The sequence below is a fragment of the Phytophthora ramorum genome, assembly GCF_020800215.1.
Source record: "Phytophthora ramorum isolate Pr-102 chromosome Unknown Phyram_PR-102_s0001, whole genome shotgun sequence".
NCBI classification, from domain to species: domain Eukaryota; phylum Oomycota; class Peronosporomycetes; order Peronosporales; family Peronosporaceae; genus Phytophthora; species Phytophthora ramorum.
In genome coordinates, this window is record NW_027150647.1 from 4,567,552 (window position 1) to 4,579,613 (window position 12,062).

The following is a 12,062-nucleotide window of genomic DNA, read 5'->3' on the forward strand; positions in this document are numbered from 1 at the left end:
TGACTGAGGGCCAGACATCATTGTCGGCTCAACAGGATACTGGGGCTGTGGTGGTCCTTGATTTTGATAGTGAGAATTCCTTGGATGGTTCCTTTCAGGTGGTCGCTCCATCGGCTTCAACGTCAGCAGGTTGCACTGTGGGTTCTCTACATGTACTATACAGTGCCGGTTATACGAGTGGTCCAAAAGAGCGGACCAAGGCTTCGAGGAGCGCAGTGTGTTCTCCTTGCCGATGACATAGCACGCGAACTTGGCTCGCGTTAGTGCCACGTTCATGCGTCTGATATCGTTCAAGAAACCAACACCAGCTTTTGGGTCAGCTCGGACGGTGGATACTGTTGAATCAAACACGTGACCACATCGTTAGAAACCCTTGTAAAGCCTCGAGTACACCGTCAACTTACGAATAATGATATCCTTCTCGCGTCCCTGAAAGCCGTCCACAGTGTTGATCTCGACTTCTTGTTCGTAGCGCTCACCCAGGGCACGTCGGAAACGATTTCTCAACTCTTCCATTTGCTGACTGTACGGCGTAATCATACCAACCTTCCCAGCAATAGCGTCAGGGGGGCATGAGTTCTTCAGGGTGAGGTATAAATTCACCGCTAGCTCCGCTTCGCCGACGTTCATGCGCGACACTGATTTGGTTGCCTTTTCACGACTGCTGAGCAGGTCCCAAAACACCAACGGCATGAATGCGGGCCCTAAACTGTGGTACGGCTTTGTGTAGTCATCGCCCTTCACATTGTCCCCATCTTGGAGCTTGCCATCATAAAAGTAGTTTCTTGGGAAATCTGAAATCTTCGGGTGACTATGAGGTGTGCATCAAACACATGTTAGGAGATCATATACACTCGGAGTGTACGCATAATAACAAAATCGTACCTTCGGTATTGCGTTCGCAGCATATGCACAGGATGCTCACAGCTTTCCAATCGCTCGAATAAACTTCGTTCGTACAATGACTGGCCGCTGTTACGGGAGAAGACTGTAGCTGAAAGTTGCTGCGGGTCGCCAACGAGTACGCACTGTTTGCTCCCAAACCTAGTATCACAATGGCACACCTGTTAGCCAGACAGGTAAGGCACTAAAGTACCTGCGTTGCTCCACGTACTTCATGGGGATAATGGTGGATAGTTCCACGGCTTGAGCAGCTTCATCCACTACCAGCACGTCGTACCGAGCACTGGCATCGAGTGACGCGACACCTGCACTGCTTAACGTTGTGAACACAATATGTGCTGTATCTAGGAACGATACTTCAAGAGATTGTCGCGTGGATTGGGAGCGTTGTCCACCCATCTCACTGACAGCTTTTCGAGCGAATTCGTATCGTTGTAGCTCCAGTTTCACCTAAGCACAACACAAACTGTTAGACGATCACGAAATACGGTAGTTCAGAGATCACTATATCGTACCTCCGCAAGTTTTTCCAAGCAGCCATTGATCCGTTGGGCCATGGTCACATATGGATGATACCGTGAATAGTCAATGGGCCCCCAGTCTTTCGTTTCTTTTGTCGCATCAAGTGCAACCGGTGGGGGCAAACGTGGAGATTGCGGTATAATAATTGTCGGAGATGACGGTCGATGCTGGTCGTCGGGAGTTTCATTCGGCAGAGGCGATAATGGAGGTGGAGGAGGAGGTGATAGCGGAGGGGGCGGAGGCGGGGGTGATGACGGGTAAGAGCCATGAGGCGAACTAGTCGCACTACCATCATAGGGTAAATTCTGACCCGAATGCACCGGTGCCAACGACAGGCTCTCAACCTGTTGATGAACCGTGCTGTTTGATACTTGGCCAGGTAGTGGTTCGTCCTGCTCAGGTGTATCGTCACCGTTATCGGCAAGATTTGCCTCGCCGATGTTACTGATTTCTTCCTCACCTTTCGCACCAGAAGTTGTCTGCGGGTGGGATGAAACAGGAAACGGCTCGTCGTGTTCCTCCAAATCTTCACTTTTGATAGAGATAACTCCAACAGGGAGAGGCTCGTCTTCTTCAGAGTTGCTCCCATCGTCCAAAAATGCGTCCAAAGCTTTCCCACTTGCTTCGGCATTAAACGATTCCTCCTGCTCATCCCAAGCTGGAGGCGGAGCCCCAAACGAAGCTGGAAACTCCTCGTCTTCTTCGTCCTCCTCAGGCATGTCAGCAACTTCTTCGCCACCTTCAGATGCGTCGTTGTTGTAAGTGTACGAAGCATTTCCTGGTGACGGGATATCAGCAGGAAACCCAGGAGTAGGAGGCGAAGGGGGAGGTGGGGGAGATTCAGGATATGCTGGTGGGGGGGGCGAGGGTGGTAAAATTCCAGTCGAAGATGACGGAGGCAATTCTAGCGGCGGCGGAGGTGCAGAGGACGATGGTGATTTCACCGCTGGAGGACCTGGGACTGCAGGTTGATTCTGTTGTGCTTCCGCTCGGGCAAGCTCTTCCAATGCTTTAGCTGGATCTTGCTCAATCCACGCCACAATATTCCGCAACTGATCTCGCAAAATTTGTGAATCGCGCTCCACCTGTACAATTGACAAGACATAAGGGCACGTTCGGTAAGCACAGAACGTAGGCATGAACAGAATTCCACGTGTACGTACCACCATCAGCTCGTGCCGCAGACGTCCTATATGTCCCTCAAGAATGTCGAGCGGCTGGCTGCAGATTTGGTCTACTTGGTTTTCCAGGCCAACGCTTTGAACGTTTGCACTCTGAAATAAAGCATTAGTCCTTATTAGTTTGAAAGCCACAAGTGCCCATAACCTCCAAAACAAACGTACCAGTCCTCGGCCAACACGAACAATCTTGGGAAAGTATCGTCGCCCCTCTCCATCGCAGAATCCTTCTTCGATCACCTTGCTCACGATATTGTCGACAGCTGCATTTGACGGTGCTGTGACCAAGATGTGGGGTTTTTCATTTCCCACCTGAGACCACGCTTTGGCTGTCTCGTTGTCTGGCCGACGCGCCACATCCAAAACAGCATTGTAGTAGCGGTTGTACTCGCGCAAGTGCAATGAGTTGAGCAATCCCTTCAGGGTGGTGGTCTTGCCTGTGCCTGGGGGGCCCTTGATCAATGTGAAACCTTCTGAAGTAGCCGCGGCTGTGATTGCTTCACGTTGTGAGTCGTTGAAAGTTCTCGAAAGCCACTGAACGTACTTAAGTCCCAGTGAATCAAGTTGCATGGTCCCTTGCTTGTGCTCACCCGACAGAAGCAGAGGCATCAATTTGTAGTGGCTGCAGTCGCACAGAGCACGAAACTCGCGGACACTTGTCACGAGATTGTTCAGCTTGAAAAGGTAAACGCTTTCCTCCTTCTCTAAAGCACCCCATCCAGACCTCAATATGGACATGGTCAGTCCCTCTTTTGATCCTTTCTGGCTGGCCACGATAGCCAAAAACCCGACCGGGGTTGTGTCCAATGACTCCCCGCTTCCTTCGTTTTTTACACCATGGGTAGATTTGGCTGACAGACCCTTGCGGAAGTAATCTTGATCGGAAGTAACAAGCACTAAGTCGTTGACGAACAGATCGGAGAGGCGACCCCAGTCGCCCTTGCGCCTCATTCCAGAATTGTTTTGCTTCTTTGGGTCAACGCGGATTTTACAGCTTTTTGATATGAACGTTGCTCCGAACCCTTTCGCAGTGATTGGGATTGGGTTGGGGTGGTCTGTCGTCACCGCATTGATTGTTTGCGCTTGTACTTCCTCCACCGCCAGCGGTTTCCACACTGAGAAGTAATGTTCATACGAGCGAAACTTGCTCGGCACTTTTTCGATCTCAAGCTCGACCTCACCTTCCTCAGACCCATCGTTCGCAGTAGCGTACGAGTGCTTACTCTGCGTCTCTCGCCTCAACGCCTCGTAGAACTTCCACTCCAGAATGTCATCAAAAAAGTTGTCCAACGTGTGGGTTGACGGTGCTCCGTACGAGACTGAAGTCTGCACCGGCTTGCGATCCTGTATAGTGGCACGCTTTTTCTGCTGCTTCACAGGTCGTCGGTGAGCATCTGTTACTTCGTCCTTGACCGCATGTGCCCCATTGGCTCCAATTCGCTTCGCTTCCATCTTCACTGCAGCTGCAACACGTTTAGCAGCCGCTGCCGCCGTCTGCGTCGCCTTCATCGGGGGCGGCGTCGGCAGCATTTTGGTTGTACGCTTGACCTTCTTCATCTTCATCTTGGCCCGAGGTCCTCTAGGCGCCTTGTCCTGGTCGGAGCTGTCACTGTCAATGACCTTCCGCTTGTTGCCTGTGGTTCGGCGCTTGGCCATCTCCTCCTCGGAGGAGGCCGAATCCGAGAACTCTCCTTCCTCTTCACTAGCAGAGGCTGCCTCCTCATCCCCGCCAGGTTTCCACTCCTCCTCAGAGTCTGCGCCCTACGGGCAGCAGTAAAAAGATAAAAAGAAGCAGGCCAAAAGGTCAGAGATCTCCATCTATGCTTCCTATCAAGTTTAACAGGCCCTCGAGGTGCTCTAACCTGACGCACACGCTGCGCGTGTTGTGCGATCAATTTGGACATCCGACCGCGGCCACCCGTGGCGGCTCCGAGACGTGTCGAACGTCGCATCAGACGCCGAGTTGCGTGCGGAATAAAGCTAGGGACAGTCTACGGTCGAAACCTCTTACTCTCCTGCGTCCCACAGAGCGCCGATGGACACCGAACCAGCGCGATATGGAGCACGCGGATCTCCTCTTCCCGTCGCGGTGCTCTCTGAGGACGGAGGCGGGCTGCTTCTTCTTGGACGCGACGACGCAAATGAGCAAATGAATGTTGCGGCGCCCGTGCGTGCGGGCGGACCTGATCTCCTAAGCTTCGCGTCACATTCATGTTGGGTACACTTTCGAGTAACATTAGCAAAATCGATGCAAACTTCAATTACAAGCTCTACATTGGCAGTTGCAGAGCCTTCAGCGCGACTGTCTCCGGACACTGATCGCGAGTCCATTGTCGCTGTAGACCTCGACGCCGTTGCCATTCGCGAGCTGAATCTTGTTCACGCGTCCGTTCATCTTCTGGCTTACTTGTTCCTGCTTGATGGACCGAAGGTAGTTCGGCGACTTGAGGAACTTGTTGGGCGTACGCGCGCCCGTGACCCAAGGGTGGGCCAGTGCCTGATCGGCAGTGAACCGGTCGGACGAGTCCACCTCTGTCAGAAACACAAGCAGAAGATGTGAGCGTCATGACAGATTTAAGGACAATTGAGTTGGCACTCTCACCTAGCAAATGTCGGAGTAGATCCTTCGCGCTCTCGGACAAGCCACTTGCCCAGCGCGGGAAGCGGAGACCGAACTTCGCCTAGACAGACACCAACGTAGGTAAACAATCATCGACACAGTTAGCCACCAATTGTATATGCATAGATGTCGTGACGTTACGTACCCGAGCAGCCTTCTCGTTGGCGATCTTGCCTCCATCGTCGTCGAAGGGCAGACAACCGCAAAGCAAGACGTAGACAATGATACCCAGTGCCCACATGTCCACGGACATGGAGTATCCCTGGCGCTGCAGCATTTCAGGCGCTAGATAACCTCTTGTTCCCAGGAACGAGGCGGTTTTATCATCCGCGTCCAGCATCTTTGCTAGCCCAAAGTCGATGATCTTTACGTTTGCTCCCCGCGACTTGCTCGTCAGCATGAGATTTTCTGTTGTCATCGCCAGGCCATGAAACGTTAGCATGCGAGCAGTTTTGAACAATACGGGCATTCCGTAGGCGCACCTGGCTTAAGATCGCGGTGAATGATTCCTCGTGCGTGCAAGTAGGCAACAGCCGACGTGATCTGACGAACGATCGTGCTCGCTTCGACCTCGGACAACGTTCCCTTGTTGACTACATAATCAAACAGCTCGCCGCCACCCATGTACTCCGTGATCTGCGTCCAATGTCAATTAGAGAGGTGCGAAACGATGAAAATGCGCGCACTTAGCTTTCGCTACGTACCATGCAGATCTTCGACTCAGACAGGAACACGTCTTCAATGTGGATGATGTTCGGGTGCTTCAACGACTGCAGCACTTGAATCTCAACCTGCACCATCAACAACAAAACATTGTCAACGATCCAGGATCAACCAGCAGTACCCAACATTAACACCACATTCCACGCATAACTCACTTGAAATTGCTCCATCACCACGTTGTGCTCTCGCTCGACGGCGCGTCGATCAATAATCTTGCAAGCGCGTACAGTTCCCGAGCGTCGTTCGCGGCACTTGTACACCACCGACGTGCCTCCATGTCCTGCAGTCCACAACAACATTAGAAGCCTTGCGTTCTCTTTCAACAGCAGCAGCCAACGCACCAATCTCGTCAAGCATCTCGTACTTGGGCTCCATCTTGCCGCTGCTGTACGCCGGGCCCTGAAGCTTGATCGGCTGGTGAATTCCAGCATCAAAGCGTCTTGTCAGTGATGCCGGTTACGATATTATGCAGCAAGGCGCGTGTTACCTGCGGCGCTGATGTCACGGGCCGCGAGCCCACGACAAGCACCTCTCGGTCGTGCGTGAAGCCGTTGGTCCGTCGCTTGCCGGGCTGCAGCAGGTTGTCGTCTCGGCCCTTCGCCCCGCAGCACCAGGACTGCGCCGCGCCCATTCCGAATCTTGTTCCGAACGAGCACACGTCAAATGAAACACGTTTTGGCAGATTCCGTTATGCCGGCGGCGACTGATCTGCCTGGATCCCCTTGAAGCGAGATGGTACCTTCGCGCAACCTTTTTCGAAACGCTGGTCCGGAGTCGTTAAAAGGAGTGACTTCATTAATAGGGGCACGACTAATAAGGGTGGACGGTGAACATGTACGGCAAGCAAAAAGCCTACCGGTACTGAATTTGCGCACGACATGCTACACAATTCCTCTCTTCAGAAGACATTCGCACTCCTGCTCGGCACTTATAGGAGACCGCCAGCGTACGACGACGTAGATGCTTCGTTACCCATGCTATGACATTTCCATCAATGCGTTTGAGCTTCATTTTACGTCCCGTTTACCTCGCTCCCCGGCACGCTAGAACCCCATGAAGTCGCAGTGGAGCTGTAGATACTCTGTTCAATTGCACCACAGCCGTTTTAGTACTTAACTTGACTGATAATTTGAGATCTCGATGATGCAGTGTTATTAGGGTCGTTCCTATCGGACCTGCTTTCGTGTTGCAGATGACATACGCCGAACACTTTTCGTGCTTCGTAGTGTGCTCCATATCTTGTGGATTCGCCAGCTCTCTGTCCACCGAGGCTTGGACATCACAAACGCCTTATTTGCTGCAGGCTATCGTGGATTGACGGTTGGCTGACTGGCTGTCTTGAAGACACGAATTCGCCGATTGAACGCGTGCGACGCGGCGGTCACAGCCTGCAATCAGCATCTCTGTTGGCCTCACGTCAGGCATCCCGACGTGAGGGAATAGTGTTACAGTTTCAGGCGAAAATGGCAAGGTAAGGCCAAGTCATTCCTTCTTACGCACAACATGTTAGAGGAATCCAGCTCTGCATTCCACGGCCCGATACTGCTGCGCCGCGACGCCATTGGGTTCGTGGGAAAGGTGTGCCGAAGTGAAAGATACTTGTCATGTGCCGCAAGCTGCATGTCGAGCAGCTCGATCAAATCACTTGAAGTTGAAGTACTACGGAGTGATGGTCCTTCTACGTCGTTTCACGCATGGCTACATTCCTACGCTTCCCCAAATGGCGGACGAGGTGGAGGCGCTCAAGCGCGAGCTCGAGGCACTGAAGCTGCAGCTCGAGAAGGAGCGCAAGACAAGTGCCGCCGTCCAGGGCGACACCGACAGCCCAAAGCAGCTGGCGGGGCCTCCCCGTGATGAGAGCCCCAAGCCGAAGCGACGAGGTGGCGACGCGAAGACTTCAGCAGCACCGAAAGAGCCACGCATCTACGTGCAGCACGCCGCTGTAGGGACAAGACGAGGCAAGTGGTGGCTCCGAGACCGACAGGTGCTTTCTCGCGCTATGCTGGAGGAGGGCGGGGGGACTCTGAAACTGAGGGAATCGTGGGTCTGGAGCGGCCGCTCCGTCGTCCTGGACAAAATCGTACGAATCCAGGAGGTGGAAGGGGGCCAGGAAGATGCCACGTTGGAGGAAGAGATTGTGATGGAGGAAGAGGCTGCTGTCACGGGCGAGGTGGTCGAGAACCCAGCTGCACGTTCGGCATCCCCTCGCACCGCCGCGACCGTTCCCCGTGAAGCGCAGGAATCGGAGGCAGCAGAAACAAGTAGGTCGCCCACGACAACTGGGGAGAAAGCGGTGGCAAATGCAGTAGTAGAGGAGGAAGCTCTCACGCCACAGAAGTCTGGGAAGGCCGACGACGAAGTGCGAGAAAGCTCGGCGCCTGTACAGCCCGGCCCACCCGTCGCTAGCGCTAACATATAACTACGGAGCCTATCGTGTCGGGTGGCGCCGCTCACAGTGGTCTCGATTCAAATCATAAATTCACTCAACTTTTCTTGCGCTCAATGCAGCGATTCATACCGACGTAAGCAAGCCGAGCCTTAGTACACGATCTGCGTCAAAGAAGCTCACACGGTGTCTGACTGCCTTTACGGGATGACTGCTTGTGTTCATCCCTCCGACACCGTGGCTTCAAGGTGTAGTTCCACGAGGAGGTATTGGGCTAACGCTCGCTGAGTTGTGTGCGCTCTCTCACTTTCAAACTTGCTTGCTGCTCCTCGAACGACAGACACAATGGAGCCGATGAGAAGACCCGGCGACGCGCCCACCGGCTACGAAAGCGGCACCATCAAGAACTCCAGGCTGCTCTCGGTACGTTGCGTCGAAATGCTGCCTAATCCACGCGGGAGCTGACCATCGTTTGCAGGGGCTGACGATCGACTCGATCGTGTTCGGAGTGACGTTGCTCTGGAGCACCACCAGCGTCCACGAGTTTGTCCAAGTGGCCAATTCGAAGGACGTCGCCGCACCGATCCCTGTGTGGATGTCCGAGCCACGCGGCCACCTCACAGTGCAAGCGCTCAAAAGAGACGTGATGGCCTATTTGGCGCTGGTCGCAGGCGGACTGGCCAGAGAGAACGACTTGGCGCCCAACACGATGCAGCAAAAGATGCACATCATCAAGCAGCTGGCCTACGTCGAGAACGACGCTTTCGTGCAGGCCTGTATGGCGAAACTCGAGCCTAATACTTTCCTTGCTTCCGTTCTCGTGCGCTGCGAGTGTCCTGGGTTTGCAATCCAGCCAGCGTGCTTCAACCCTCCGCCACTACCGTGGCGACAGGTTTTCTATTGAGCCTTGTTGCATCTGTGATAATAACAACGTAGGAACGCAGATAAGTTGTCCACAATGCACATAACTTTCGTATCAACTCTATTCCTCTCGCTCTACATGAGGATGCAGGTTGGACAAACAGTTTACCACTCCGAGACGGTGTAGTCCTTGAGGAACTGACCGAAGAGGGGCTTGTCCGTGTTGCCCTCTTGGAAGAGCGCAAAAATCGGGTCCAGCACACGCGCAGCGGCGTCGATTTCATCCAGCGGCGTCTGGAAGTTGTGCGCATCAGCAATGCGAACGGCCACGTCGCGAGGGTTCTCGTCGTTAATCCAGCCCTGTCATACGCAGAGCAGCGTGAGAACCTAACTTCATCACCCTAGAGTCTCATAAATGAAGGCACTCTTACCGTATCAACTGAGTTCATGTAGATACCCTTGCGCGCGAGATCTTCGGCGCACGTCCGGGTCATCATGTTTGCGGCTGCCTTGGCCATGTTGGTGTGCGGGTGGTTCGGCGTTTTGGTACGGTAGAATTTACCCTCCATAGCGCTGACGTTGATGATGAAGCGTCTAGCGTTCGAGCTCTGCCACAGAAGCAGTCATACACGCGAGATTATGAGAATCAATTCCACATCACTTCAGGCGTCTTCATTCCTACCTTTTCAAGCAAAGGGATGGCACGCTTGTTGAGGATGAACGGTGCCATCGTGTTGATCGCAAACACCTCCACCAGCTCTGCAATAAAGAAGAAGCGCATAGTCAGCACACAAGAGCAAGGATAAGATGTAGTGCATGCAAACGTACCCATGGTCTCGATGTGGTCGATCTTCTGTACCCACGAATTCGATGTACGTAGATCCACCTGCTGGTTGTTGTTGTCGATTTGGCCCTTAGGGAACAAGGCCTCGGTCTCCTTGGAATGCTGGTCCTCCACAACAAGAGGCATCTGCGAAAGGTGCACCGACGCAGGCGCGGACGCAGCAGCGGTGGCGATTGCTGTTGAAGTACCCTCGTCGGTGCTAATGATGACACCATTGACAGAGACATTTTCACTCCCTACGTTGGCCGCTGCAGCAGCGCTACCCAGGAGGTTGGCATTGCCCCGCAAAATTTGGTTGACTTGAGCCATGTGGTCTGGCACCGGCGCCACCTCGCACTCGATCAGGTGCTTGTAGTAGTGCACCGGGCGGCGAATCGTCTGCGTCGCGTTATTAATCAAAATGTCCAAGCTCCCGAAGGTTTCCTCGATATGATCCATAAACTTGTCGATCACACCGAGATCACGAAAGTCCATGCCGTAGATTTGCAATTTGTCCTTCCAGACCTCAAAGTCCTTCTCCTTGGCGTAGCGGAACGCTGCATCCTTCGGGAACCTCGTGGTAGCCACCACCATCGCTCCACTGCGAAGTAGCTTGAGCGTGATCTCGTAGCCAATCTTAACTCTCGCCCCTGTGACAACAGCAATATGTCCGCGCAGATCTGCATTCTGCAGACGCTTCTTGTAGTTGAGCTCGGCGCACGACAGACACATGCGGTCGTAGAAGTGGTGTAGCTTCCGGAACTTGACCTTGCACGTGTAGCACGCCCGGTGGTAGTGCAATTGCCCCGTCTCCTTCTCTTCCTCTTTCTCCTTTTTCTCGGCCTCTCCGTTCTCTTTGATCAGCATCGGTTCATCCGCCGCCGCGACTCCGTCAGGGACGTTGGCCAGCAGCGGGTTCTGCGTCTGCAGCGCCGCCAATCGCGCGAGTCGCTCGGCGCGCAGCTTGGTGTTGTTCACGTACTGCTGGTCCAGAGCCTTCTGCCTTGCTCGCTCCACTTTCCTCGCTCTTTTGCGCTCCTGGCGCGAGTTGTCGCTGGCCGTCGAGTTCCCGTGGAAGAACTTGGCGCGCAGGTCCGAGATCAGCGGTAGCAGCGCCGTCCGGAGCGGCTTGAAGCGCGGTGATGACTGGAACAGCTCGTGCGCCTCCTCTCCGTGCAGCTTCTGCAGCGTCGCTACGCATGCCGCTAGCTCCGCGTCCGTCACGTCCGCAACGTCGCTCATCTCTCGCCAGCAATATTGAAATGGCTACACAAAATAGTCTTTTGAGTACTTGGTGTAGCCCTTTGGGATTTGGTCTTTTAGTCATTTGTGTCGAAATGGAGCACGAGCACGCAGCGAGTTTGACAGCGCGCGCCGTGAAGAAGGCGCTGCCGGAGCGGGCGATTCTGACGAAGGATGCACGGCAGACGCTGAACTCTGCAACCAGCGTGTTCACGCTGTATCTGGCGTCCATGTACGTGGGCTTTCTGGATGGAATAGGACATCGCAACCTGTTGAGTTCACCAATTGATTCTGCAGTGCGCACGAGACATCGGTGGCCAACAAGCGCAGCACAATAACGCTGAAGGACGTGCTGCAGACGCTGCGTGACGCCGATTTCGAGCACTTTATCGAGCCAATTGAGGCCTGCTTACAGGGTCAGCTACGCCCTACACGGAAACTCTGAGCTGTGCACTTACAAATTACCTGGTTGCTGTTGATGCAGAGGCTAAAGCTAGCGCGAGCCACAAGAAGAGTCAGAAAGTGGCGGCTGAGGAGGAGGAGGGCACCGCTACGACAACGGAAGTTGAAGAGCGGCTGGACGAGGTGGCTATTGACACGAACGAGGAGGACGCTGAGGAGGACGAAGCCATGTCGGACGAAGGCGATGAGAACGAGAATGCAGAAGAGAAGGAGTTTGCTGAGGCTAAAATGCAGGATGACGCCAAGACGGAACGGGAGCCTGACAACCGGGAACAGAAGACGGAGGATAACGACTCGGACGAGGCAATGGAAGAGACTGCCTCATAGATCATAGATGCCGAC

At 54.0% G+C, this 12,062-nt stretch overlaps 5 protein-coding genes across 5 annotated transcripts; 2 read left to right on the forward strand and 3 right to left on the reverse strand.

Annotated features, from left to right (window-relative positions):
- Window positions 1-17: 17 nt before the first annotated feature.
- On the reverse strand, window positions 18-4,555 carry KRP23_1159 (putative helicase MAGATAMA 3; the record flags this gene model as incomplete). The annotated part of the gene is made up of 9 exons (XM_067881979.1): window positions 18-114; window positions 197-335; window positions 405-811; window positions 886-1,044; window positions 1,115-1,353; window positions 1,419-2,510; window positions 2,589-2,699; window positions 2,769-4,364; window positions 4,466-4,555. 9 exons carry the CDS (start codon window positions 4,553-4,555, stop codon window positions 18-20), a joined length of 3,930 nt encoding a protein of 1,309 aa, XP_067751727.1.
- A 341-nt stretch (window positions 4,556-4,896) lies between these two features.
- KRP23_1160 (Calcium/calmodulin-dependent protein kinase type 1) lies at window positions 4,897-6,577 on the reverse strand (the record flags this gene model as incomplete). The annotated part of the gene is made up of 8 exons (XM_067881990.1): window positions 4,897-5,135; window positions 5,206-5,284; window positions 5,369-5,631; window positions 5,706-5,859; window positions 5,928-6,014; window positions 6,102-6,226; window positions 6,288-6,360; window positions 6,434-6,577. 8 exons carry the CDS (start codon window positions 6,575-6,577, stop codon window positions 4,897-4,899), a joined length of 1,164 nt encoding a protein of 387 aa, XP_067751728.1.
- A 1,089-nt stretch (window positions 6,578-7,666) lies between these two features.
- On the forward strand, window positions 7,667-9,236 carry KRP23_1161 (uncharacterized protein; the record flags this gene model as incomplete). Its single annotated transcript, XM_067882001.1, has 4 exons — window positions 7,667-8,207; window positions 8,581-8,598; window positions 8,673-8,755; window positions 8,811-9,236. The coding sequence occupies 4 exons, from the start codon at window positions 7,667-7,669 to the stop codon at window positions 9,234-9,236; spliced, it is 1,068 nt and encodes a 355-aa protein (XP_067751729.1).
- A 122-nt stretch (window positions 9,237-9,358) lies between these two features.
- On the reverse strand, window positions 9,359-11,258 carry KRP23_1162 (uncharacterized protein; the record flags this gene model as incomplete). Its single annotated transcript, XM_067882013.1, has 4 exons — window positions 9,359-9,553; window positions 9,625-9,801; window positions 9,876-9,952; window positions 10,022-11,258. 4 exons carry the CDS (start codon window positions 11,256-11,258, stop codon window positions 9,359-9,361), a joined length of 1,686 nt encoding a protein of 561 aa, XP_067751730.1.
- Window positions 11,259-11,353: 95 nt separating this feature from the next.
- KRP23_1163 (DNA polymerase epsilon subunit 3) lies at window positions 11,354-12,047 on the forward strand (the record flags this gene model as incomplete). Its single annotated transcript, XM_067882022.1, has 3 exons — window positions 11,354-11,490; window positions 11,556-11,674; window positions 11,743-12,047. The coding sequence occupies 3 exons, from the start codon at window positions 11,354-11,356 to the stop codon at window positions 12,045-12,047; spliced, it is 561 nt and encodes a 186-aa protein (XP_067751731.1).
- Between the last annotated feature and the right edge of the window lie 15 nt (window positions 12,048-12,062).